Raw genomic sequence first — 24,901 nt, 5'->3', positions numbered from 1 at the left:
CAGGGGTTACAGGACCCGCCCAGCTGCTGAGCGGCAGCGCTAAGACTCCCAGGGCCCTTCTGCTCCCATGCAGGGCTCTCAGCTGGGGATTGGGGAGTCGGTGGGGAGGAAGAGGAGGCACAGGAAGGAATAGAGGGAGAGGGGTGGTCTCGAGCCCCTGACCCCAGGACCAGGGGAGTGGATCAGGGTCTGAGGGCTCCAGCTCCACCTCTGGATCCAGGGTGCTGCAGGCAGATTCCCCCACTCCACTCCTGTGTCTGCTCCCCCAGGATGCAGCACCCTCAGGGACACACAAGCACGCATGAGCACACGCGCACCCACGTAGCAGCCCAAAGCCTGGAAAGCCACACAAGGAGTTGCCTTCAGCAGCGAGGTTTTATTTTTCTCTAAGATTATGCCCCAGAGAAATGTTTTATATGATGCCCATGGTAAAGCGCGGAGGGAGCCACCTCTAAGCGCCGAGCGTGACGGCCAAGGTCATGACCGGCTCATTCTTCACCTGGAGGCTTACCTGGCGCAAAGGGCTCGGCACACACAGGCTTCACGGCCAGAGAGGTCCAAAGAAGTAGGGGACACACTTCCTCCCTCATCACATCACCTCCCCTGAGACCAGGTGTCTACCAAAGTCATGTGCTTCCTGCTCCGAAACCAAGAACTTCCGTGCACCTTTGCTCAGGGCCTATAGGGCAGCAAGCAGCGTGGCGCCGGATAGTCTTCTCTTGCAAATCCAAGCAACTGCTAGCAGCTAAATGACTTTTATTAAAAACAAAAAAAGAAAGAAAACGTAATGGCTACTTAATATCAGTAGCCTGCACAGGCCAAGTGCTCCTGGACGCGGGGTCCTCAAATGTGGGGACAGATTAGCAAAGCATCACCGGGGCTGGAAAGCGAGAGCTTCTGAGCTTAGACGGTAGCAGGAGAGCCCCATTCCCGCCGGCACTCCCAGTACACCATGACGGGGTGGGCAAACGTCAACACAGTGGCAAGGATCAGCATCACATTCACCTGGGAGGGAGAGATGGGGCAGGTGAGGTCCAGAACTCTGAGCGGCCCCACAAGCAAAGGGGCCAGAATTGGGCCAGGTGTGCCTCTACATTCTCCTCAGACCCTACGGTGCCCGGGAAAAGCCTTCAGTTATTCAGTTATAGGGGAGGAACAGTGTGCCCATTTCACAGATGAAGAAACAGAGGTCTCGAGAGCACTCGATGACCTGCTCAAGGTCACACGGGAAGTTGGGGACAGTGGCTGGAACACGCGTCTTCTGAATACGGTTGGAGTCGTCTGACATCACAAGCAAGAAATTCTCCCTGGTTTCTAGTTCAGTCCTGTTTTTTTCTCCCAATGACTGACTTAAACTCCTGCTCTACACGTTGCTGATCTTTTTTAAATGAGGCTAAGAAAGCTGTGCAATGGTCAGAAGGCTGAATTCAAAGTCAAAAGACTTCTGCTCCTTAGTTTTGTGCTTCTGAAATGTAAGTCACAGAACCCAAATCCCTGAACCTATGTCTTCAATCTGCAAAAAGGTGGAGAGCCATGCCCACCTCCCACCTCCCAGGGCCTGGGCCCACGAGCATCCCTCTGGCATGGGGATGCCAGGGTGAGACCACAGAGCTCCTGCCCCTCGGACCAACCGTGGGAACCCATGCGTATTGTTGCCCCAGAGCCAGGGCCGGGCTCAGCCTGCACCCACCACAAGCAGGAAATGTCTTTAAAGTTATAGGTTTTTACTTGGAATTTGTGAGAATTTTACATTCTCCTCCAGAATATGTCTATGTGTTTCCCCACACATAAAATATATTTTCTCCCCAAATCTCTAATAATATAGACCCTCTTGGAAGCCATGCCATGTTAGTCTTGCGGTTTCAGGTACCCCAGCCATAGGGCAGGGTACTCTGCTACCTGTTTGAGAAATAAGACCAAGGACATACCCAGGTGCAGAAATAGTCCTGCAGGAACCATCTCAGGCAGATTTGGGGCGCCCCCTGCTGGGGCCCCACTGAGGTGTCCCAATCTGGATGTCCTTGCTGGTCTAAGGACAGGGCCACGCCCCCCCCCCCCCCCCGCCCCGGTACTCACGTAGAGCGGGTCATTCTGGAGGGGGCCTTTGATGAAGGTGAAGATAGGGAACTGGAGCAGAGATACAATGGCTGATAAGGCCATCAGCAGCCCAAAGAGCTTCCCAAAATGCTCCGAGGGGAAACTGGGGAAAGAGACAAACTGGGTTCCATTGAGCTCCCCAGACCCTCCCTCCAAGGAGGAACCTGGCCGTGGTGGGCCTGCATCAGCCACTTGTTCCCAAGTCCCCCATCCTAGGCCTGGCTTCACCCTCCCACGCCCACACAGACCTTCCCCCCTTCACCTTGACTCAAGCCACAGAACACAGAGAAGGCACTGTGCTGGGACCCAGACACAGGCTGTGCTTGGAGAGGTCTCAAGGAAAAGACAGATACATAAACAGACCACTCTCTGCTGGATGATGCATACACTAGCAAAGGAAGCAAGAACAGAGTGCCGAGGGCACAAAGAAGGAAGACCCTCTCTTCCTCACTCTTCCCTGAGACAGTTGAACCAGAAGTGGACCTTGGAGGGCGAACAGGAGTTCGCTAGGTAGATAAGAGAGGCAGAGAGGAGAGCTGATATGAAGGCTCAAGTTCGTGAATGCTCTATCCTCTCCACCAGCCTCTAGCTCTACCTCACCCTCTACACCTGCTCCCAGAGCCTGCCTCCCTCAGTGGACCACCCCCAGGTCCATCCTCACCTCCTGACTTCTTTACCTCCAGCACACCTCCCTTTGCGCTGGCACGTCCCCGTGGGATAACGCAGCCCAAGCCCACTTACGCGAGGGTGAGGAAGGCAGCATTGCCCCCATATAGGAAGGAGCGGCTGATCACTTGCAGGATGAAAGTGACATACTGAAGGGGCAGGATGGGCACCGAGGCACAGAGGGCGAAGCCCAGGCACAGCAGAGATGTCAGAGCCAGAGAAGGCACGGCCGAGCGGAGGGCCACCGTCGTGGCCGAGGACCCTGGTCCGAAGGGGAGAAGAGGCTGTGTGGAGGCGAGCACGGCGTAGGGCGGGGACAGGGCACAAAGATGGGAGAAGGGGGAGCCACCATCCACCCACCGTCCAGGCAGAAACCGCTCCCTCCCAGGGCTCATCTCCAATCCATCAATGGGCACTGATCATTCACCCCCTGAATGCCATTCAAATGCATCCACCGCTCTCTACCCCCACCTGCTGTAGGTCTCCATCAACGCACGCCTGGATTGTGACAGTGGCCTCCTAGCAGGGGCCATGTGCTCTGGCCCCTCCACCCCACAGCCAGGTAAGCCTTGGGGCACTGGGCGCACTCGGGTGATGGCAAGAGACTACAAACAGCTGCCGACCAGCCGCTGCCCAGGCCAGGCTGCATCCATGTCGATGGATGGAAGGAAGGAGGGGCGTGGGAAGGAAGGACGGACGGAGGAAGCGGGGGAAGGAGGGGCAGCGGCATTCAGCAGTCATATTGTTACTAACAGCATTGATATTGCGAAGCCAGGCGTTATGCATAAACTACATTTTTTAAAATGCTATATATATGGGCCGCCTGGGCGGCTCAGTCATTAAGCGTCTGCCTTCGGCTCCGGTCATGGTCCCAGGGTCCTGGGATCGAGTCCCACATCGGGCTCCCTGCTCCGCGGGAAGCCTGCTTCTCCCTCTCCCTCTACCTGCTTCTGTTCCTCTCTCCCTGTGTCTCTCTCTGTCAAATAAATAAATAAAAATTTTAAAAATAAATAAATAAAATGCTATATATGTGTATGTGTATATAGCAGCATACGGCAGATGTATCTACCCTATACGTACATGGCATTGTTAGAAACTATGATCTTCAGAAGAAAAGAGACACAGATATAAAATCAAGAGTAAAATCAAAATAAACTATGAATTAAAATATCAGTACATCTTACCTCTACCCAAGGCCTAAAAGCACAGACGACCCAGGAGAATTGGAAGCCCGGGCATCCAGACTGCAGTCTCTAAATACCATTTCCCACTTAACGGGACCCAGGGCTACTTGGAGAAACGGCTGTTTCAGGTCCGGGATAGGAAATGCACCCCCTGAAACAGCGCCGAACATCTCACTGTGCTAGAGAATAAGACACTCTCTAAATCTGATGGCGGCGTGTTAAAGGATGCTGATTCTGCATTGGTAAAGTGCCCGATAGCCAGAGATGGACTGATCGGAGCATACAGAAGAATCATGACTTAAACAGACTGAAACCCATCAAATATATTTAAAATGAGGCTTTAAAACAGAAGTGACATTAGGGGCGCCTGGGTGGCTCCGTCAGTTAAGCGTCCAACTTTTGGTTTAGGCTTAGGTCATGATCTCAGGGTCGCAAGATTGAGCCCTGCGCCGGGCTCCAAGCTCGGCGCAGAGCCTGCTTGAGATTCTCTACCTCTCCCTTTCTCTCCACCCCTCCCCATGCTCCCTCGCTCTCCCCCTCTCTAAAATAAATAAATAAATCTTTAAGAATAATAATAACAGAGAAATGACATTAAAAAGTAAATCAGGGCGCCTGGGTGGCTCAGTTGGTTGGGCGACTGCCTTCGGCTCAGGTCATGATCCTGGAGTCCCGGGATCGAGTCCCACATCGGGCTCCCTGCTCGGCGGGGAGTCTGCTTCTCCCTCTGACCCTCTTCCCTCTCGTGCTCTCTATCTCTCATTCTCTCTCTCTCAAATAAATAAAATCTTTTAAAAAAAAGAAACCTTTTTTTTAAAAAAAGTAAATCAATTAGTTAAATTAAATAAAAGAGAAATGACAAGTCATTCCCCCAGAGGTTGCTAGGGCACCCAAGTCGTTAATCTGAAACTGGTACATGGAGGAAAAACCAAGCACTTGTTTCAGGGTACGAAGCAGTCAATGAGGGGAAGCTTTTCTTTCTAGAGGAACTCTAGCAATTAAAAGCAGAAGGAAAGACAGAAATAGAAAATCTCCATTTTGCAATCCTAATAAAATAATGGATGCCGGCAGTGATCACCCATAGCTACTAAAATCATTACCCGTGCAGCTGATGGGAAACTCTGTCCTGGGTGGATCAGACTGACAATGTCTGGACCCACCGATCAATCCTAACATCGTAAGAACAGGGACAGTCGGGACCGGGGGCCCTGCCACCAGGAGCCAGAGGAAGCCCGCAGCATCACCTCCCAAGCCTGCTTGCCAAAAAATTCTCAACGGCATCTCCTCAAGCCTCCAATCTGCCTGTTTACAGGAAATACCCAATCAGCGAAACATTTTTAAGTGATACCAAAAGATGCCAAATCCAATCTGGAGGAAATCTGATAGAACAAATGACCCAGTTTCTTCAACAAATAAACAACCAGAAAAACAAAAGGTGGGGGGAGGGGAGGGGACACACAGATTGAAAAAGACAGAGTAAGGCCATCGACGGAATACACGGCATGGACCCTGTGTGCGTCCTAATGTGAACAAACCAACTATAAAAAGGCATATTTGAGACACTTTGGGAAATCTGAACAGGACTGTGTGTTAGAGAGTACTAAGGAATTACTGGTTTTTTTAAATGATAATGATATTATGGTGATGTTTCAATAAAAAGGGCCTTATTTGTGAGAGACACGGACTGAAGTATTTACAGATGAAATGATCTGACTCCTTCGATTTGTCCTAAAATACCCCCAGCAGGGGTAGAAGGGGCAGCACCGGGGAAGGGGGGTACCTCAGCACCCCTCTGTTCCTCCAGCCACGTCCAAGGGTCGTGTCCATGCTCCTAGGCACAGCCACCTGCCCCTCCCCCATTCAGCCCCGTCTCCTCGGCACCCCAGACAGCTCGAGTTCCTTTCGGGGATTCTTCAAGGTTTTGCTCGCTCTTCATCACCTTGACCCCCCTGTATTCCTGGGCTGCTCTCCCAGGGCCCTCCTCTTCATCACCTCTCTTCTTGCTCATCCTTCAGGCCTCGGCTTAGAAGCCACTTCCTCCAGGAAGCCTGCCGGGACATCAAGCCCATCCTCACCCAGAATAGGCTAAGTGCCCTTCTTTGTGTCCCCATCGCCCCCTCTGAGCTGACTTCACGGGTGGTGATGCCTGATTGCTTGCCCTTCATTCTCTAGACTGAGGACGGCCTGAGAATGAGGGCCTATCGGTCTGGTCCATGGTGGAATCTGGAACTACGGCTGGCACATAACAGACACTCATCGACTAGTGGATGGATGCATGGATGCATGGATGGATGGATGGATGGATGGATGCATGGATGGATGCATGGATGCATGGATGATGCATGGATGGATGGATGCATGGATGGATGGATGAATGGATGCATGGATGGATGCATGGATGCATGGATGCATGGATGCATGGATGCATGGATGGATGCATGGATGCATGGATGGACAGATGCAAGGAGAAAAGGATTAAGAACAAAAGAGAAGGTGGCTCTGGCCATGCCTGAAGATTCCTCCCCTCCTGGTTCCGCGACCCTCTGCAGCCCAGGCCTCACCTGTGTTTTTGGCTTCCTTCTGGTACTTCTGCTTGAGCCGGTCCATGAGCAGGCCGTTCCAGGGGGCACACAGCACCCCGAAGAACTGAGTAATGGCGAAGGCATTTGTGTAGGTGCTGACTGCGGAGGGCAGAGAGGGGCTGGGTGGTAAGACATTTCCAGCACTGCCTTATAGGAGAGGACTCTCCCAGCCTGCCCTTGCCCTGCCTGTCCCTCCTCCCCACACCCCTGCACAGACCTTCCTCCCTGCGGAGCTCAGCACTGGGGCCTCCAGGATCCAAGTCCCCAGCTGCGCCGCACAGGTGGGCTGCCCCCCAGCCCCCACCACGCACCTAGCGCCCTGTCCCCGCCCGCCAGGTTGGCGAGCAGCGGGTTGAGGGTGCCGATGAAGAGGTAATGCCACAGCTGTATCACGGACAGCCACACCAGGTGGAAGGCAAAGCGCTGGGAGAGTGCGTAACGCCAGAAAGAGCGGTGCTCCTGCTTCTTCCCTGGTTCCAAGGTCTCTGCAGGGAAGGAAGGATCTGGGCATGAATCACAAGAAAGCAGGGGAGCGGGGTGGGCAGGATCCTCTAAGGAGGGAACTCACCTCCTCTCCCTCCCGGACCCGGACCCGCAGCTGCCTGCAACCAGCTTGTCCCGCCTCTACAGCTTTGTTATCCCACCCCACGACCCTCAGTGACCCACCCACGTCCTCCTCTGTCCTCCCGGAACCCGGTCTGTCTTTCGCAGCTTGGACCCGATGACACTTCCTGGACCAGCGCTTTCGCAGCCAGGACGGTGAAGAGAAAGACAAAAAGGGAACGTGGACGTTCGAGGAGAGGGGAGTGTCAGGGGCGGCCAGCCACTGTCCCAGCGGCCCCACGCCCCTTCCCCTGCTTTCCGTACCGGAATCCTGAGTCTGTTCTGGAAGCCGGGCCCTGCCTCAGTTCTCACGGTCCGGGTGGGACCGTGAATCAGCTGCCCTGTTCCTCACCCAGGGCTGATGGGTTCGATCGCTGACCGGCTGTGATTTTAGTCTGGGGGTCCCCAGAGGCATCCGGGCTCTCCTCTTCCCGGAGCCTGACAAGTTCATGTTTCCCTTGGTTCTCTGAGCTTCCCAGAATCCTGTTCTCGCTTCTACCTTGCCAGCAGTGGTTTGTGATGTTTGTAACCAAAGACCCAGAACAGACGGTGCGGGGGAGGGGGGGGGGGGGGGAGGCAGGGAGCGGGGAGGAGGTATGAGGAGCCGAGAAGAGAGAAAAGAGGGACAGAAAGAGAAGACGCAGAAGCCGTGCCCCTCTGTGGACCCTCCGTAAGAGGCGGGCAGGGGCAGGGGTTGAGAAGCCCCTACAGGTCCTCTGACGGACCTTTCCTGATGCTATGTCCCCGGGGCAGCTCCAGAAGCAGAGAACCAGGCCGGCCGCGGGGAGAAGTCAGGGTCCGAAAGGCAGATGGGTTAGCCAGAGGGGCTCACCTTCCTTTGCTGGAAGGAACTCCTTGGACTGCATCTCCACCTTATCGGACTCCGCTGTGTTCTTCTCTCCCTCAGTGGTGTCAGTCCTGGAGTGCAGGCTACGGGACACAGAAGCCCCCAACCCAACCCAACCCAAGGACTGTGAGCCGAGCCTGAGATTCAGGCTGCAGGGAACAGTGCGGGGGCTCCCGAAGTTCACCACACTTTGGAGACACCTTTCAACGGCCCTTCCACCCAGGCCACAGCCCAGGCCAGTTAAATCAGAATGTCTGGGCATGGGATCCAGGCTTCCAAATTTTTTTTAAAAATTTTATTTATTTATTTATTTTAGAGAGAGAGAGAGCAAGAGCAAGGGGAGGGGCAGAGGCAGAGGGAAAGAGAAGCAGACTCCCCGCTGAGTGGGGAGCCCGACAAGGGGCTCAATCTCACGACCCCGAGATCACGACCTGAGCCCAAATCAAGAGTCAGATGCTCAACTGACTGAGCCACCCAGGCACCCCCCAGGCTTCCATATTTTTTCAAAGATCTCTAGTGATTCTAATATGCAGCAAAGTTTGGGAACCACTGGAAGCGTGGGAAGAACAGGCCTGGGTTCGAATCCCAGTGCTGCCTCCTCCTAACTATAGAACTATGGTTCAGACTTAGCCTTTCTGAGCCCCTTTTTTCTCACTTGGAAAACAGAGATAAGGATATTTATCTGAGAGGATTATTGTGTAATGCAAATCAGAGGGCGCACGGGCAAATAGTAAGTGAGCAACAAATCAATGCCCCCCCCACCACCACCACCCGAGGTGCTGACTGCAAAAGCGGTCACATTTCTTCACCTCCCCTGTTCTCCAACCTCTGCAATGGGTCTTGGCAGCCCTGACGGGGTCCCCAGCCCCTGTATCTGGGCTGGCCCCAGGAGCTGCTTCCACCAAGACAATACAGCAGAAGTGATGTGGGGCCAATTCTGAGAAACTCTGTGCACGTCTGCATGGTGTCTTGGAACCCTGGAACTAGCCTGATGGAGGAGGAGAGCCACGTGACCCAGACATCTTTGTCACCCCGAAGGACTGCCAGACAAACCCCACGTGAGGCTATCTACCCCAGCTAGCCTAGCAGATGACCAGAGGCCTGAGCGAGCCCTGCCAACACCATCCAGGCCCATCTCTGATCAGCAGAACTAGCCAGCTACCCACAGACTCATGAAAAACAATAAAAATGCTGAATGGCTTAGACCACTGAGTTTGGGAATAGTTTGTTACACAGCAACAGCTGATACACCCCTGGCCCAGTCTTGCTGTCCTGGGACAGGTCTCCTCTGCCTTGCTAGCACATCTGTCCCACCCCTGGCTTCCCGCTGCAGATCAGGTGGAGGGCTCGGGCCCACGGTGGCCAGACCACAGTCCTTACCCGTAGCTGTAGTTGGGGGGCAGTGGATAGGGGATGTGGCCTCGGGGCATCAGGAGGAAAGTGCGCCCCACGTGCCAGGCACTGCAGACTGAGAGAAAGATGAAGGAGGCCCTGAGGCTGACGCCCTTTTCATAAAGCAGCTGCAGAAGGAAGAGGAAAAGAGTCAGCATGACACCCGTATTCGTGGCAACATTATTCACAACATCCAAACAGTAGAAGCAAACCAAATGTCCACTGGCAGATAAATGGGCCAACGAACTGTGGCATACACATACGACAGGATAGCATTCACCCCAAAAAAAGTCCTGACACAGGCTACAGTGTGAACTTGAGGCCATCATGCTGAGGGAAATCAGCCAGTCACAAAGGGATCAATACCGCATGCTGCCACGCACATGAGGGGCCCAGAGCCATCCAAGTCACAGAAACAGAAAAGATAATGGTGCTCGCCAGGGGCTGGGGCCAGGACCTGGGGGGTGGGGGACAGGAAGTCACTGTTTAATTGGCACAGAGTTTCAGTTTTGCAAGGTTGCAAAGAGTTCTGGAGATGGATGGTGGTCACGGTTGCACAATATGAGTGAACTTAATGTCACTGAACTGTAGACTTCAGAATGGTTGAGGGCAAATTTTATGTTCTGTGTGTTTTACCAAACAGAAAAGTCAGTGTAAGCAGCAGGGGCTGGGACCCCAGCCTGTCAGAGGCTCTTGCCCCCCATCCTGAACGCTGATCAAGGACACCTGACGCACACATAGTCTCACCCTCACCCCACGGTTCGACCAGCTGGGGCATGGTCACCCATCCCCACAGGCTGGGAGACTCTCCTAAAGTGGCTTCTCAGAGATCTGCTAGCCCGCTCCTTTTTTTTTTTTTTTTTAATAGCAGCAAAGTTCTTTTTCTTAAACAAAACTTCACACAAAAATTCAACTTATGAAACACATCAGCGGGAAGCGGCCCAATCATCTTCCCGCTCATTCTCCTTGGTGACCGACCTAACACCGCAGAGAACCCCTCAGGGTTCCTCAACACCCAGTTTGGAAACCATTGATCTAGCCCCCCTCCTCCTTTTACAGAGGGTCAAAGTGAGTTCCAGAGAGGTGCAATGAACTGCTCAAGGTCAGAGTCAGAAGCAGCAAGGTCAGATTAAACTAAGAGCTCAGATCCTGCTCGGACACTCTCTCTCCTTCCAATTCTAAGGAGACAAAAGAGAAAGGAAGGCAGACCCAGGGGAAGGAGGGAGAACCAGGAAACTGGCTCCTGTACCAGTGGTTGAGAGTCTTGAGTAAGTGCCCCTGGGGCTCAGCCTCTGGGTGGCCCTCCAAGCCAAGGTGCTCATGGGACTAAGCTAGCTAGTCTCATGTCTCGTAGTGACTCCCAGAGATCCTCTTCTCTTCTCCCATAGCCCATGGGCTGTACCCACTGCCTCTGGCCTAACACAAAGCCTGGAGGGAAGTCCCAAGTTGGGCAGGACCCGCATTCCTCTCATTCCTTCCACTCACTCATCCTTCATGTCCTCCAGCTGGTGGCCTCATAATCACAGCATGGCTGCCACAACTCCAGCTACCACATCATCCCACCACAACATTTGAAAAGAATAATTGGGCAGGGGGACCAAGGAGAAAGGCTTGCTTTTCAGCTCTGCTCTCACCTTCCATCAGGGAGGGGAAATGTCCCCTAAACTCTTCCAGGATACACACCCTTCATCTCATTAACAAGGACTGGATAATATGACCACCTCTACCCATCACTAACAAGGGGGAGAGGGGTTGCCCCCGTTGGCTTAGGTCAATCAGGATTCAACCTCTGGGCTGGGCACCTCACTGCCCAGGTGGAATTATTAGCAATGAAGAAGGTGGAAAGACTGTCAGGTCAGGTGGGGGCCGCTAACAGCACTGGAACAGCCCAGCCCCCAGATCCCCAACATCAGCCTTTGGGAGAGCTGGAGAGGCCTCTGTGTCTGCCCCTGTTGCTCCCATTGGCCTCCTCTCACCTTCTAGTCCAAACCAGAAGCTCACAGGCGCAAACATCCCCCTCCATGGGGCTCCCAGCCTCTGCCCAACACCAGCCCAAGGGCATCACAGCGTCTCCCCAGAAATCCTTGGTAGGTGTAAAGAGCTTAATCACTACCAGGGGACACTCCAGAACCAGACAGGTCTGGGCTCCAAGTTCAAGTGCCACATTTACTGGCTGCAGGAGGGCTGAAGGAAAGAAATCATGCAAAGTTCACGGGATAAGCATCTGGCGCATGGAAGAGTGCAATACATGTTGCTCATTGGTATTTTTTACCTTGATGACAAGGAAGACTGCCGAGGAGGAGTCAAATGCCCCGTTGTAGAGGGTGATGATGGTTGAGCGGTGTTTGCCAAAGAGGTTCCCAACCTAAAGAACACAGGCGTCACTTATTTCTGAGCTGGTTCTTCCCGGCCACGGGACACAGGCCAGGCCCTCATTATACCCAGACCCGCCTCCATCCCGGGAGCTACCGCCCTGGCTCCAGCCTGCCCCACTGGAGGTAGCCAGAGCAGAACAGCTCTTCTCCCTCCCTCCGCCCTCCCCGACCTCCGGCCAGGTGCCTGGGGTCAGGGCGGGCTCACACCTGCAGGTTGGTGATCAGAAACAGGATTCCTCCCACAGCGAGCATGGGCATGGCCAGGAAGAGCAGCAGGGCTGAGTCTGGAACAAAGACAGAGGTGGGGTGGTGTCATAGTGTAACCCAAACACAGAGCCGCAAACTCTGGCTCCCACCTGCTCCAAATTCCCAACAATCCTGGTGGCAGGGCCCCAATTCTAGCCAGGCTGCTAGCATCATTTGAGGACCTTAAGATGGTGGTCAGGGCTCCCCCAAATGTCCCTGCCGAGGGACCCTGAGGAGGTCTCCTGGGCCCAAAGGTGGTCCTCGGTCTGTGGCAGGCCTGGCTGTCCACAGGCAGAGACAAGACTCTAAGTGAAGCCACTGCTCCCTTCGCTCATTAAACCCCAAGCAGCCCCTCCATTCATGCTTGACCCTGTTGGGGAGAGAAACCTGGATTCGGCCCCCAAGTGCAGCCTCTAATTCACTGCAGGACTTGGAGCTGGATTCTGATCTGTGACTCAGTCACTTCATCCGTTAAATGGGAATCACAGTCCTGGCTCTTCCCATCTCATGGGGTGCTGTGAGAGCTGAACACGAACGGCCGTGGATCATGGTTCCCTGGTCCATTAAACCCGGAGCACTTCCTCGGTGCCAGGCATCATGCTCAGCCAGCAGGACCGAGACACCAGGAAAGAGTGTGTCCTGTTACAAGTCTTGGCAAGGCGTCTCTCGGCCGCCCGTCCTCTCCTCCACACAATGCGAGACAAGGAGGATGAACCAGACTGAAATTCTCAGACTTTAGGAGTTTTCTCTGTCCATCAATCAGTAAAATGTGAAGCAAAAACTTCTGACCACAATAGGGCTGTCAACTTTTGCCCTACTAAATAAGGATATTTTTTAAAATGTAGGTTTTAAAAAAATAAATAAAGGTTAAAAAAATTATTATTTTTTAAATTATAGGATTTTTTTTAAAATAAAGGGTTATTTTTTAAAATAACCCTCCTTCATACTATCATTTTGTTTTTAAGAAGAGAACACGTTAACATACACAAGAGGAAGAACGTAATCTTTCGAATAAATTCTCTCTGAAGCAGTCCCTCCATTGGCCTTATTTTTTGCATTTCTTGGTTGACTAGACTGGTTTCATAGACCAACAATAACCCCCTCAAAGATCCTCTCGAGCTCAAAGCCTGTGGACCTCATCACCCTCTGCACCTGCCCCACCTAGCAGGTGCCCCTGAGCTTCATCCCTCCCACCCACCTGACAGCACTCACCTGCAGAGGTGAAGGCTACGGTGAGTGTGGCACTGGTGTAGAGAAATCTGAAACGTACAATGGGAGATGGAAAGTGTTGTCCAAAGGGCAGAGTAGATAAGAGCCAAGGTCCTCCCACGTGGGGTCCCAACAGCCCAATCCCTTGGAGAAAGGGATTAGTGCCCGGTCTACAAAGCAAAACTTCTGAGTTCTAATTCCTCCTCACTGTGTGACCTTGGGTAAGGCACTGTCCTTCTCTGGGCCTCAGCAGCCTTTACTATAAAAGGAAATGACTGACTTAGAAGTTCTAGGGCACTGTGATTTCAGGACCACAGTCCCAAGGTTATGGGGATCTCTTAGCAGTTTGGGGATCTTGCAAAGCATGGGATAATAGAAGCAGTGCCTAAGTGTGATGTTCCGATTTATAATAGGAAATATACATCTGGTCCCTGTCCCCGGTGCCTGACACAGGGCTCCTAAAACACCTGTAAATTCTTCAGTGATAAGAGTACTAAGAGCATCTTTGTTCTGATCAGGTGACTCTGGGTGGGTTCCTGGATGGCTCCCGGTGGGAGCTGGTCGCCAGAAAGACCAAGCCATAATTAGATACTTGGAATTTTCAGCCGGGCCCGCCCACTTCTGCAAAAAGGGGAAAGGGGCTGGAAATGGTTAATAAGTGGTCAAGCTTACAGGAGGAGAACTTCTGGGCTGGTGTATACAACCACATGCCAGGAGGATGACACACTCCAGACACCACCAGACCCAAGTTCCCGTGCTTGGGACCTTCCCAGACCTCACCCTACATATCTCCCCATCTGGCTATTTATCTGCATCCTTTATCATACCTTTTAATAAACTGGTAAACATACGTAAATGTTTCCTTGAGTTCTGTGAGCTGTTCTAGAAATAATCCAATCCAAGGGAATGGAGGTCATGGGAACCTCTGGTTTATAGCCACATCAGACCAGAGTTGTGGGTAAACTGGAGACCTATCCCCTGTGATTGGCATCTGAAGTGGGGGGCAGTCTCATGGGACCCAGCCCTTAACCTGTAGGATGTGAGGCGCTCTCCGGGGAGACGGTATCAGAACTGAGTTACATTGTAGGACACTCAGCTGGTATCACAGAATTGCGTGGTATGGGGAGACTCCACACACACACGTCATGATGGGATGTGTCAGAAGTGAATTGTTCTGTTGAAAGTCAAGGAGAAATGCAGGAGGAGGCATGTAGGATTTTCCAATAGAGTTGGTGTTGAAGTGGGATTTGCTAGAACGGCCCAGGCTCAAAGAAACATGTGCTTCGAGTAGAGAGAGGGGCTAAAGAGCCCCTGGCTCCTGGGTGACCACGGGGTGACCCATGGCGTGGAACAGCAGGTGCCCTGCAATCAGCCACTAAAGGGAGAAGTTACCAATTTGGGATTCAGAAACGGATCCAGCTCCCGAGGAGTGGGTTCACGGGATGCACAGGAAGTGCAAAGAAATAAGCGAAAGCTGGAAGATACAAGCGCTCGGTTATTGTGATCCGTAATAGCTAACACGAAATTAAAAGAGAGTGCCGGGTCAGCCCTGCATGCTAGACCAGGGTCAGATGGGGGTAAGTCTGAGCTTTGGCCATTAGCCTCGAAATCACCCCCAAGGGAAAAATGATGCAGGAACAACCAAAAGTCCCTCTAAGAACTCTGGTTCCCAAGAAGGTCGTCAATGTGGGAAGAGGACAAAACTCAACGGGGCGGGATGGTGCCATGCGAAGGAGCTGCTACATTTTGTGGAAGAGTATCCTCAGCTTCCCAGAGAACCTTTCCTGAGATGGAGTGGGAGCGTGACTAATTTGGGGGTGTCTTTGGTTTTGAATGCTGCAGAGTGGAAGGGCATGTCCGGGTTGCCGCGGGACCTAGAGCTCATGCGTGATCCACACACACAGGAGGCTGTTCCTGGGGGCACAGATAGGGGCCACTGTAAGGTCCCATGCCCCGTACAAAGGGAACATCCCAGATGGAGCCGCCCATAGGCTTTGTATGCAAGCCATGTGGGTGTGGCTTTACAGTGACCTGTGTCCAGGTCGTGGTAAATGCTGTGATGAAGGGGACCCCTTTCCCGTGGGCACCCCATAAAACCCATCGCTGCAAAAGGGAAAACCCAGTTTGGGAAGGCTTACTGAGTTTGCTGGCTCAGTTTCCCCTCCTGGGTCTTATAAGTGCTAATAAGTATATTAGGTTAATTAACAGAAGAATGGGGACAGGTGGAGGGGAGAATCAAGAGACTGGTCTTAGGGTAGACATTTTTAAATGGTTACTAAAGAATAAGGGGAGGAGCGCCTGGGTGGCTCAGTCACTAAGCGTCTGCCTTCGGCTCAGGTCATGGTCCCAGGGTCCTGGGATCGAGCCCCGCATTGGGCTCCCCGCTCGGCGGGAAGCCTGCTTCTCCCTCTCCCACTCCCCCTGCTTGTGTTCCTTCTCTCGCTGTGTCTCTCTCTGTCAAATAAATAAATAAAATCTTTTTAAAAAAATAAAGAAAGAAAGAATAAGGGGAATAAAGCAAATATTGATGGGAGTGGAACAAAGAGGAAACAGGAGAGTCGTGGGTTCATCCCTGCTGGGGGGAAATCTCCAGAGGGTTATAGAGATGTAAGATAAATGAAACAGACAGTTATTGGGGTTAAAAAAAGGTGTTAATACAGCACTGCCAAAGGCTGAGCGGGCCAAAGGGAACCCTGCCGGCCCCTGGCATTAAAGTGCCTGCAAACAAGTCCAATCTGTTTGTCCCAGTTTGAAAAAAAACATTAAAAGCCAGAAGACAGAGAGATCACAATGAGAAACCCAACCAGCAAGTGCTGGGGGCAACGGTTAAGCAGAGTCATCGGGTTCCAGAGGGACAGAAGGGCCAGGCTCCCTTGACTCTACCCCTCGCCTTGGCCCCGAAGCCTTTTACACAGGAGTGGCCCAAATGGGAAGGGAGTAGAGAAGTTTCCAGGGCTCCTTTTTTTTTTTTTTTTTTTATTCATTTATGAGAGAGAGAGTGAGAGAAAGCATCAGAGGGGGAGAGAGAAGCAAACTCCCCACTGAGCAGGGAGCCCGATGTGGGGCTCGATCCCAGGACCCCGGGATCATGACCTGAGCGGAAGGCAGACGCCCAGCAACTGAGCCACTCAGGCGCCCCAGGGCTCCTTGGTAAGGGAAGCATCAGCCGGGCCACGGGCTTCAGTTAGACTGAGAGCACATAATAACATACCAGTCGGTAAGTTTATGAAAGCTGGAATGTTGAAACATGCACTCCATAAAGAAGTTGCTGTCTCCTTTCCCTGTTGTTTCACAACTAGATACTAGTCTGGCTGGGAACACCTCCCCCACCTAACTGCGGAAACCACCTGCTGACCAAGTCCTAAGGAGGCTGCCGGGAGGAAGGTCAGGGTTACTGGAAGAAGGGAAATGTTTATAGGAGAACCCGTATGTCTGAATAGGCTTCCAAGAAGAGGCTGTGAGTCCTTTAGGTGACTGGATCATGGGGCTGGACCCTGCGTGTGACTGGCTTCCCCGGCTAGCACTCTGGGGTGGGAGGTGTCTAAATCCAACTGGACATATGCACTGGGAGCCAGTAAGACTGCTCGAGCCCATGCGGTGTGGGAGAGAAGGCAGAGTGCTGGTGAGGCACGAATTCTCTGTGCCGTGACCCTCTGGGAAGCCCACACTGGGGCTTATGGCAAAAGTCTGTGGTCACCTCCCAGAAACAACTACTCGGACCTTGGACAAGAGAATTTCCATCTCTGGGGCATTTATCATCTTGCTATCAGACACTAATTGAATCCACACAGATAACTGAAGTACATAAAATGATCTTCAAACATGAAAGACCCACAATGTCTAGGATGGTATCGGAGAAATGCTCTAATGGGGATGGCAATGCCCAGAAGAATTCCATACTAAAAATAGCAGTGGTAAGACAGGATCGTGTTGCCTGGGGAATTGTAAGGATGAGCTACCACGACCAAGGAACCTCTTCGCCCCCCCTGCCCCGGCCCCGCTCCCGCCACCAAGGACTGACTCTGGAATGTGTGGGGAGTGGCTGGATTCTACTGTCACTTGGATGGTGCCCTATAAAGAGCCCCCGACTGACCAACACAGAGCTACTTGGCTGTCTTCCCAGGTGAAGGGACAACCACATCCTGTTTGGAAGGCCATCACTCTGATCCAAAAAAGTAAAAACAGATCAGCTCAGTGGGCTGAAGGAACCTCATGCTGCTGTCCTAGTAGAGAGGAAAGAAACCTCCGTGGAAAAGGCCCCTACGTTCGGGTTCTTACGGACCCACGGGCAGTGGCCAATGGCCTGGCTGTTTGGTCCTATAGGAAGGCAATGGAAACTTGGCCATACGGGGCACAGACCTGTGGAAATCACTATGGCATTTGAGGGGCACAAAATGGGAGGAACTAGTATGTTCGAACAGGTTGTATGTGAAGTGGCTGCCTCTCTCTCTCTCTCACCTGACCGTATATGAGGGATGGATATGGTGTCTGAGTGGGGAATGGCTCCCCCAAGAGTGTTGTGGTTAGAGGAACTTTCCCTCATGCTGCGGTCACAGGACCAGGGCTACCACTACCAGGGCTGGAAGCAGAGATGATTCCTAAGCAAGGAAATTAACTGTGTTCTTAACCATTATGTTATGATGCCTAAGTGCCCGGTGGGGCAGGCTGTACCTTCCCTCTATCTGCCAAAATTGGGACAAACAGGGAAGGCAGCCATCTTGCCTGGTGGGAAAGAGAGCCCGCTTAGTTCTGCGACGGGGGTAACCTCGCCCTACCTGAAAGGGAAGACACTTGCTGGACGAGTATTCCAGACCAGCACAGTGGCCAAACCCAACATCCCTTCCAAAGGCGGAAGAGTTACGGTATCAATGGAGAGGAGGAAGATCAGAGAGTAAGGGGATGAATATGCAGGTTCTACAAGGAGGGAAATCCAGTATGACGTAAACACTCCAAAAGAGGCTCAGTGCAAGAGAGGATCTTGTCTCTTTGCTCAGTTATACCGGCTGCCTGAAGGGTAAAGGGATATATTGCTGAGACCCCTCCTGCTTTTGGACCCTGACAAGATCAAATGGAAGCCCGTGAGCATAAGCGGCCCTGGGAGACGTTTTCAGATGGTATGATGATGGACTGGATAGTTACTAATGACTGTGTTTCTGTTAATGTGCCAGTGCCTTTCGACCTTTATGATTGTTTCTGCCACAAGGGATCCATGTCTGAAGACCAGGGGCTGCACTGTAATATTGTGGTTTACACAAAGAAATACATATTTTGTCTTTGTCCTGAGTCCCTGACACGGGGCTCCTAAGACCCTTGTAAACTCCATGATAAGAGCAAAATGAGCATTTTTTGTTCCAGTGGGGTGACTGGTAGGTTCCCGGATAGCTCCCAGATGGGGATTGGTCACCAGAAAGGCCAAGGATTGGTTAGGATTAGAAGTTTGGGATTTTTTTGGCAGCCCCTCTCCCCTGACCCACTTCTCTAGAGAGGGGAGAGGGGCTGGAAATGGTTAGTAACTGACCAAGCCTATGTGAAGAAGCCTCCATAAAATCCCACTAGGATGGGGCTCAGAGAGCTTCCGAACCTGTACGCTTTCATCTGTATCCTTTAATAAACTGGTAAACACAAGTGTTTCCCTGAGTTCTGCGAGCTGTTCTAGCAACTAATCCAGTCCAAGAGGGAGGAGGTCATAGGAACCGTGACTGGCAGCCAAGCCAGACAGAAGTGTGGGTAACCTTGGGGGGGACCCACCAACTTGCAATTGGCATCTGAAGTGGGGGGCAGTCTTGTGGGACCCAGCCCTCAACATACAGGATGTGACACTCTCCCCAATGAGATGGTGTCAGAACTGAGTTAAATTGTAGGACAATCAAAGAATTGCTTAGTGTGGGGGAGAAACCCACACATTTGGTGACCAGATGTATCAGAAGTGAGGTGTTGTATGTGAAAGTAAAAGAGAAACACAGGGAAGACCGAGTTTTTCCTAACATACTAAGGCTGGAGAGGAGGCAGGGGACAAAGGAAGGGGTGGGAAGAACAGGAGACAGGGAGCCAAGCCAAGGACAGACTGAGATAAAGTCATTATACACCCAACGGCTTAGAGAGCAGGAACTTGCTTTATCAGCCAGCCCTCCAGTCCCTCTGTCTGATAACTCATTTTCCAAACATCTGCCAGGAGCCTCCTGCTCTTGGTCCTATCAAGGCCTTGGCAGGCCACTGCTCATCGCTGAAGCTGGCTGGCTACCGTGGCACTCTGTCTGAGCAAGAGGAGGTCCCTTCCCCTCCGTGAAACCCCCACTGTCTCCACTCCAGTGAGGGGGTCAGGAAATCCCACCGTCGGGGATACCCAGGAGACCTTACTAAGTCTCTGGGGAATGACGGGGGGTGGGGGATGAGATGACAATTAAGCCTGAGGGACCTGGATGTGAGGCCTGGTAGGATCCCTGAGTGACAATTTTCAGTTCCCCTATTTTAACCCAGGCGAGAACCCAGCCCTCAAAGGAAATCGGCCTGGGCTCCAGCTCAATTTGTGGATTTAGACAGAGTCTACATCCTGTGCTGTTTCTGACAGTTGCTGGGACAGGGCCGGGCAGGGCTACCCTGTTGCCCAGCTGGGTCTCCTCCAAGCACGGCTACTGCTAGAGGAATCCGTCTTGCCTATCTCTGCCCAGGCCGGGCCTTTGGGACTTACATGGCTATGAGACGAGCCACGGTGGTCTTGAACCTATCAAAGATGAAGCCAGCGGGGAATGTCATGAAGTTGTTCATGAAGGACCCCAGGGTGAAGATGAGTGAGAACCTCTCATCCTGGGCTTTGCAGTCTGGAGGAGAGAAAGGGAGATCTCAGGGAGTTGAAATGTGACAGCCTCAGGGGCTGGTACTTCCCTCCCCACCTCCTAGACCAAGGTTGGGGAGTTGGTGGGGAGGCTGACACTCCTCACCTCTCACCCCAGAAAGGCTGGCACTGGGGGTGGAGGGTGGGGGGTTGGAATCCCTCCCACCCCTTCCTACTACATGGGAACCACACTCTGCTTCCCTAGAGGAGTCCCTTACCAGCCTGCCCCGTGACATTGCCCATCGGCCCCGCGTCCGGCTCGCATAGCTCCTCAAAGTAATGCTCTGTCTTGAAGACAAACACCAGTGATGCCCAGCCAAAGAGGACTCCTGCAAAGCCAAGGCATTCCAGCAGCCCCGTCAGCAGGGTAGCCACTCGAAGGGGCAGACCCTGGCCTGGCATGGCCTGAGGTGGAGCCGATCCCCAAATCTCAGTGGGGGCCTCCCGGGCTGACCACAGGCGCTTCAAGGGCTGGCCTTTGGGCACTTGGAAAATTCCTCTGGCAAGCCCTTCTGTTCAAGTAGGCTCTGGTTCTGGCTTTTTTCGGGCCTGGGCAAGAAAGAGCGGTGGGCAGTTCTCTGGATCCTGTGAAAGAAAGCAGAGGCTGCTTGGTACAGGGGGCTTGTGGGAAAGGTAGAGGTGGACAAAGCGTGCTGGGAGGGGTGCAGAAAGGGCCAACTGTTAGAAACAGCTGCAAAAAGCCTCGATACCCCACAATGGCAGCACCTGGGGACGCAGAAACTGAGCCCAGTTCTAAAGACTGTCCACAAAAATAGAAACAGCGGGCGACTGGGGTGGGGGGCGGTGGTGACACTTCACGGAGGTCTTCGCGGGCTCAAAACAATCTAGCAAAGTTAGCTGTCTTGTCTTCAGTTTACCGACAAGAGAATAAAAGGTCCATGGGATGTTGTCAACTTGCCCAAGGTCACATGGGCTAGTCAGTCACAACATAGGCCAGTCTAAAGCCCAAAATACCCAACTCCAACAGGACCTTCCGTGACCCTCTGCCCAGGGGGCTCCCCGGGGCCCGCGCCCCGCACCCCCCCCTGCGCGCCGGCAGCCCCGTGCACACCTGCTCCTGCACGCGCACCCCCTCCGGCCCGCGGGCGCCGCCCCCCACCCCCGCCCCGGGCCCAGGCTCCGCGGGGATCCCCGGCCTCCCACCCCGCGCCTCGCGGCCCCGGAGCCCTACCCGGCAGGCCTCCTCGCTGGCACTGCCGCGCCACCCGCGCCTTTTGGATTCGCGCTTCTCACCGCCCCTCCCAGCCCCGCCCCCACCCCCACCCCCCGCCCCGTCCGGAAGGGCCCTGACCAGCGGGGCGGCGTCTGGGGAGGTCCACCGGCCCCGTTCTCTAGCAGTTCCTTTCTCCCCCGGCTCACCATCTCTCGAGCGCTTGTCCGCCCAGGCCTGGTATCTTCGCTCCGTTACCTCCCTCCGGCCCCAGCCGCGCCTGTTTGCATCTCCGCATCTCTCTTGATCCTCATTCAGCCTCCTGGCCCCTTCGCTTCTCCTTCTGCTAACCAAATTCGTTTCAAAACCGTGGCTCGCACGGGCAGACCCACGGAAAAGAGCACAAACGCCCAGCACACACGGAGGACACAGATGGCTACCTGCGGAGGCACGGACGCACACGCGCACCCTATTCCAGGTGCTTTACCTTGCCCGCTTGAGTGGCCACAGAATACATGTTTGCCCATTTGCCCACCAGCTCAAACCTCGGTCCTGATCTCAGGCTCCCAGGGCTGCCAGCCATTCCCGCCCCCCGCCCCGCACAGAATCAGGGAGCCGAGTACCAGGACTGAACAGCTTTCCAGAAGCCAGCCCCACCCCCCGCCCTGGTGGGGTGCCCTTGCCTTTTCACCCCCAAGGATCCCTTTGATTACTCCCTGCCTCACCCCCAGCCCAGGTTCTGAAAGATTTTACCCGCCAGACTGCGTTAATTAAGTATTCATTCATTGCTCCATTTTTTATTAATCAAAGACATATATAATTGCCATTGGAGCTTGTGATCAACGTGAGAAAGGCCGCTGAGCCAGCTGTGTTGCTATCATTCCGGCCCAGAGCAAGTGAGCTGACAGCTTCCTTGGCCTGTGCAGCCATTGCCCCCATTAAAAGCTGAATTTGGAGGAGAGCTTCTTGCATATTCCATGCAGTCTGCAGACCTCCATGCCCAGCCTTCTGGACTTCCCCTGGGACCAGGGACTCAAGCTATTCCAAGTGCACACTTCTTTTGGATGAGAAAGAAATAAGAGGTTAGAACCACGGGCAGCCAGAACCAGAGAGTATTTTCCAGATAAAAGCACCAAGGATAAAGAAAGTGTGACCACCAAAGGGACTGACTGCATGGGGTAGGGGCACTCTGGGCCTGGACCCAGGCACTCACCGCTCACAAAGCCCCAAGCATGCTCTTTGGCTGCCCCACCTGAAAGATGAGGACTGCAGTACTTTAATTACAATATTTGTCAAGAAATATGAGGTGAGTTTATGAAGTCCTTGCAGGTATGGTAGGTAGTCCCCAGACTGCGGACGGTACTGGGCTCCCCCGTTTCCGGATATGAAAACAGCCAGAGAAGCAGCTTTGAGCGGGGACTTCAAAGGAATTTGACCAAGGTCACTCCACAAAGTCGCCAGTGTCTGCCCGACTCCCAAACCTGTGCTCTTAACCCTCCCAGTCTTAACATCGGGTACTCGGACATTAGAGAAAAGGAATCTTGTCTTTAAAAAATGAATTGATGGGAACAAACCATAAGAAAATAGAGCAGCCTGGGACAAACAGACCTTAAGATGTCAGATTTTTCCATCTTACTGCAAGACACAAAGACACTGAAATTAATTCAAGCCCTCTCTCCTGCTCTGGCTTACATATTGGTCTCCCACGGACCTGGGGGATCAGTGAGTGTGGAAGTAGCAAGGGAGGAACAGAAAAAGTCAAAGCAGAGAGAGAGAGAGAGAGAGAGAGATTTTAGAATGTAAATCAGCAAGAGCAGTCGGAAAGGCCCAGCTCACAGCTGTCTGTACATCCAGGACTGGAGCTCGGGACTTGGCACAGGTGGCCAGGGCCTTTGTCCCCCTGTATCTTGTTCTCTCTGTCATGGTTCTCAGCATCCCCACCCCCACCCCCAAAACCCACCTCAATGTCTGCAGGAGGCACTGCCTCTCTCTAGCCGTGCAGCAGACTTACTGAAACTGTTGGGACAGAATATTAGAATGTTCTCTGAACCGTTCCCGTTTGATTCGGTTCGAGTTCCAGCAGCCAGCAGAGGCAGATGCTACCCTCCTCCCTCCCCTGCCTTGCTCCGATGAGGATTAATGTGTAACATCAGAGAGAGGAGTGATTATAACAAGGTCTGACGGGGCGCCCGATGTCTTCATTCCTTTGCTCTTCGCTTCCTTCCTTCCCCTTCACCCTGCGTCTTTTTCTTATTGATTGATTTCACTCGACAAATAGACGTGGTGCAACTAGGCTTTGTGCCCGGGGTGAGGTTTGGAGAGAAGAGATTCAGCGCCTTCCCTCAAGGATCTCATTCTTGAGTTGAGGAGACAGACAACAAAACCCCAGCAGAAGGCAAGCCCAGCACATTCAGAGGCATGGAGCCTTGATGGAGGGAGAACATTCAGGAACCAGCGAGAGCGGAGACTGGCCACGGGAGTGGCAGTGCTTGAGGCTGGAGCGGCCAAGCTAAGTGAAGGCATTTGGACTTGGGCCCATATCAATCATGTCCTATTGATCCTACCCCATAATACACCTCCTATCCATCCTTGACCACTGCCCTGCTCAGACGCTCACCGTCTCTCACCCGGACATTGCCTCCTTCCACACCCTCCCTGATCCGCTGCAGCCTTTGATTTCCATGGTTCCCAGCTGGTGACACTACTTGACCGCTGAGAGGCCAGAGTTCCAGTCAGCCAGCTGGTGCGGGCCAGTCGGGGTCCTGGGACACTAGCCATGGGACATTACTGCGTTGGAGCACTGAACTGGATCTCTCGCCTCCCACCCAAGTACTGGTGCTGAGGGGCTTTTCCTTCCCAGGACCATGTCTGGATATCCAGGCTCCACCCTATGGGTGTTTTTATGGCAACAGGGCATATTTATTTAGGTCAGGGAAGAATGGTTTGCCAAACAAGGCAGTACGAAGGAGCTGCCCCAAGCTATCCCCTGGGGCATAAGCAGTGGCTAGTCTTCAGCTGGGCCACCTTCCAATGCAAGCCCCCCCCACCCCTCACCCCCCAACCCCCCAAACCCATACCCCCCACCCCCGGCACTGAGCTCTTTCCTGAAGCCACATACTCTGTCCCGCTCCACATCCCTTCCTAAGTTTTTATATGTGGATACACTGTGAGCCATTCGTACAAAGGGTTTTAATTGTTGATATGCCAAATGAACAAACAAAACAGAACATAAACTTCTTGTCCTTTCAAGATCTGGGTTCATGCATTTCAAAATGTTTGGTTTTCCCAGCTTGGGTCTTGAATGAGGTTTCAAGAGCTTGTTTTGGAAGACAAAAGTAAGCAAACATTTTCTCTTTCATTTCAACTGAGGGGAAAAATACTAATCATTTTTTTAAGATTTATGTATTTATTTTAAAGAGAGTGGGCGTGCAGTGGAGAGGGGAGAGAGATGGGGAGAGAGAATCTCAGGCAGACTCCCTTCAGTGCACAGAGCCTGACTCGCTGCTCGATCCCACGACCCCTGAGATCACGACCTGAGCTGAAACCAAGAGTCGGACGCTCAACCCACCGAGCCACCCAGGCGCCCTGAAAAATACTAAACATCTTGAGGCAATGCCAAGACAAAACAAAACCCACAAGCTGATATTGGGCCACTTACTGGTCTTCCCAATTCCTCTGATTTCAGTTTCCTCATCTTTGA

At 53.0% G+C, this 24,901-nt stretch overlaps 1 protein-coding gene across 1 annotated transcript; it reads right to left on the bottom strand.

Moving 5' to 3' along the window:
• Positions 1-429: 429 nt before the first annotated feature.
• SLC43A3 (solute carrier family 43 member 3) lies at positions 430-20,562 on the bottom strand. The gene is made up of 12 exons (XM_088017595.1): positions 20,249-20,562; positions 19,887-20,016; positions 13,202-13,248; positions 11,951-12,027; positions 11,641-11,733; positions 9,357-9,496; positions 7,962-8,059; positions 6,838-7,011; positions 6,506-6,625; positions 2,839-3,025; positions 2,077-2,200; positions 430-1,005 (listed from the first exon to the last, which is right to left on the bottom strand). Exons 1-12 carry the CDS (start codon positions 20,430-20,432, stop codon positions 904-906), a joined length of 1,476 nt encoding a protein of 491 aa, XP_087873721.1. The 5' UTR covers positions 20,433-20,562; the 3' UTR covers positions 430-903.
• Positions 20,563-24,901: the final 4,339 nt, after the last annotated feature.

The sequence above is a fragment of the Eumetopias jubatus genome, unplaced genomic scaffold (assembly GCF_037043125.1).
Source record: "Eumetopias jubatus isolate StellerSeaLion01/CBP00866 unplaced genomic scaffold, mEumJub1_p1.0 scaffold_13, whole genome shotgun sequence".
Classification (NCBI taxonomy): domain Eukaryota; kingdom Metazoa; phylum Chordata; class Mammalia; order Carnivora; family Otariidae; genus Eumetopias; species Eumetopias jubatus.
The sequence above is the reverse complement of the archived record's forward strand: the minus strand, read 5'-3'. Positions and strand labels throughout refer to the sequence as shown.

Excerpts from the sequence above, each read along its gene's own strand:
- SLC43A3 (XM_088017595.1), bottom strand. The coding sequence starts at position 20,432 with ATGCCAGGCCAGGGTCTGCCCCTTCGAGTGGCTACCCTGCTGACGGGG. Across the intron at positions 13,249-19,886 it reads GTGGCTCGTCTCATAGCCAT|ATTTCTCTACACCAGTGCCA; the intron begins GTAAGTCCCAAA and ends TGTACGTTTCAG. Across the intron at positions 12,028-13,201 it reads CGTAGCCTTCACCTCTGCAG|ACTCAGCCCTGCTGCTCTTC; the intron begins GTGAGTGCTGTC and ends TCTTTGTTCCAG.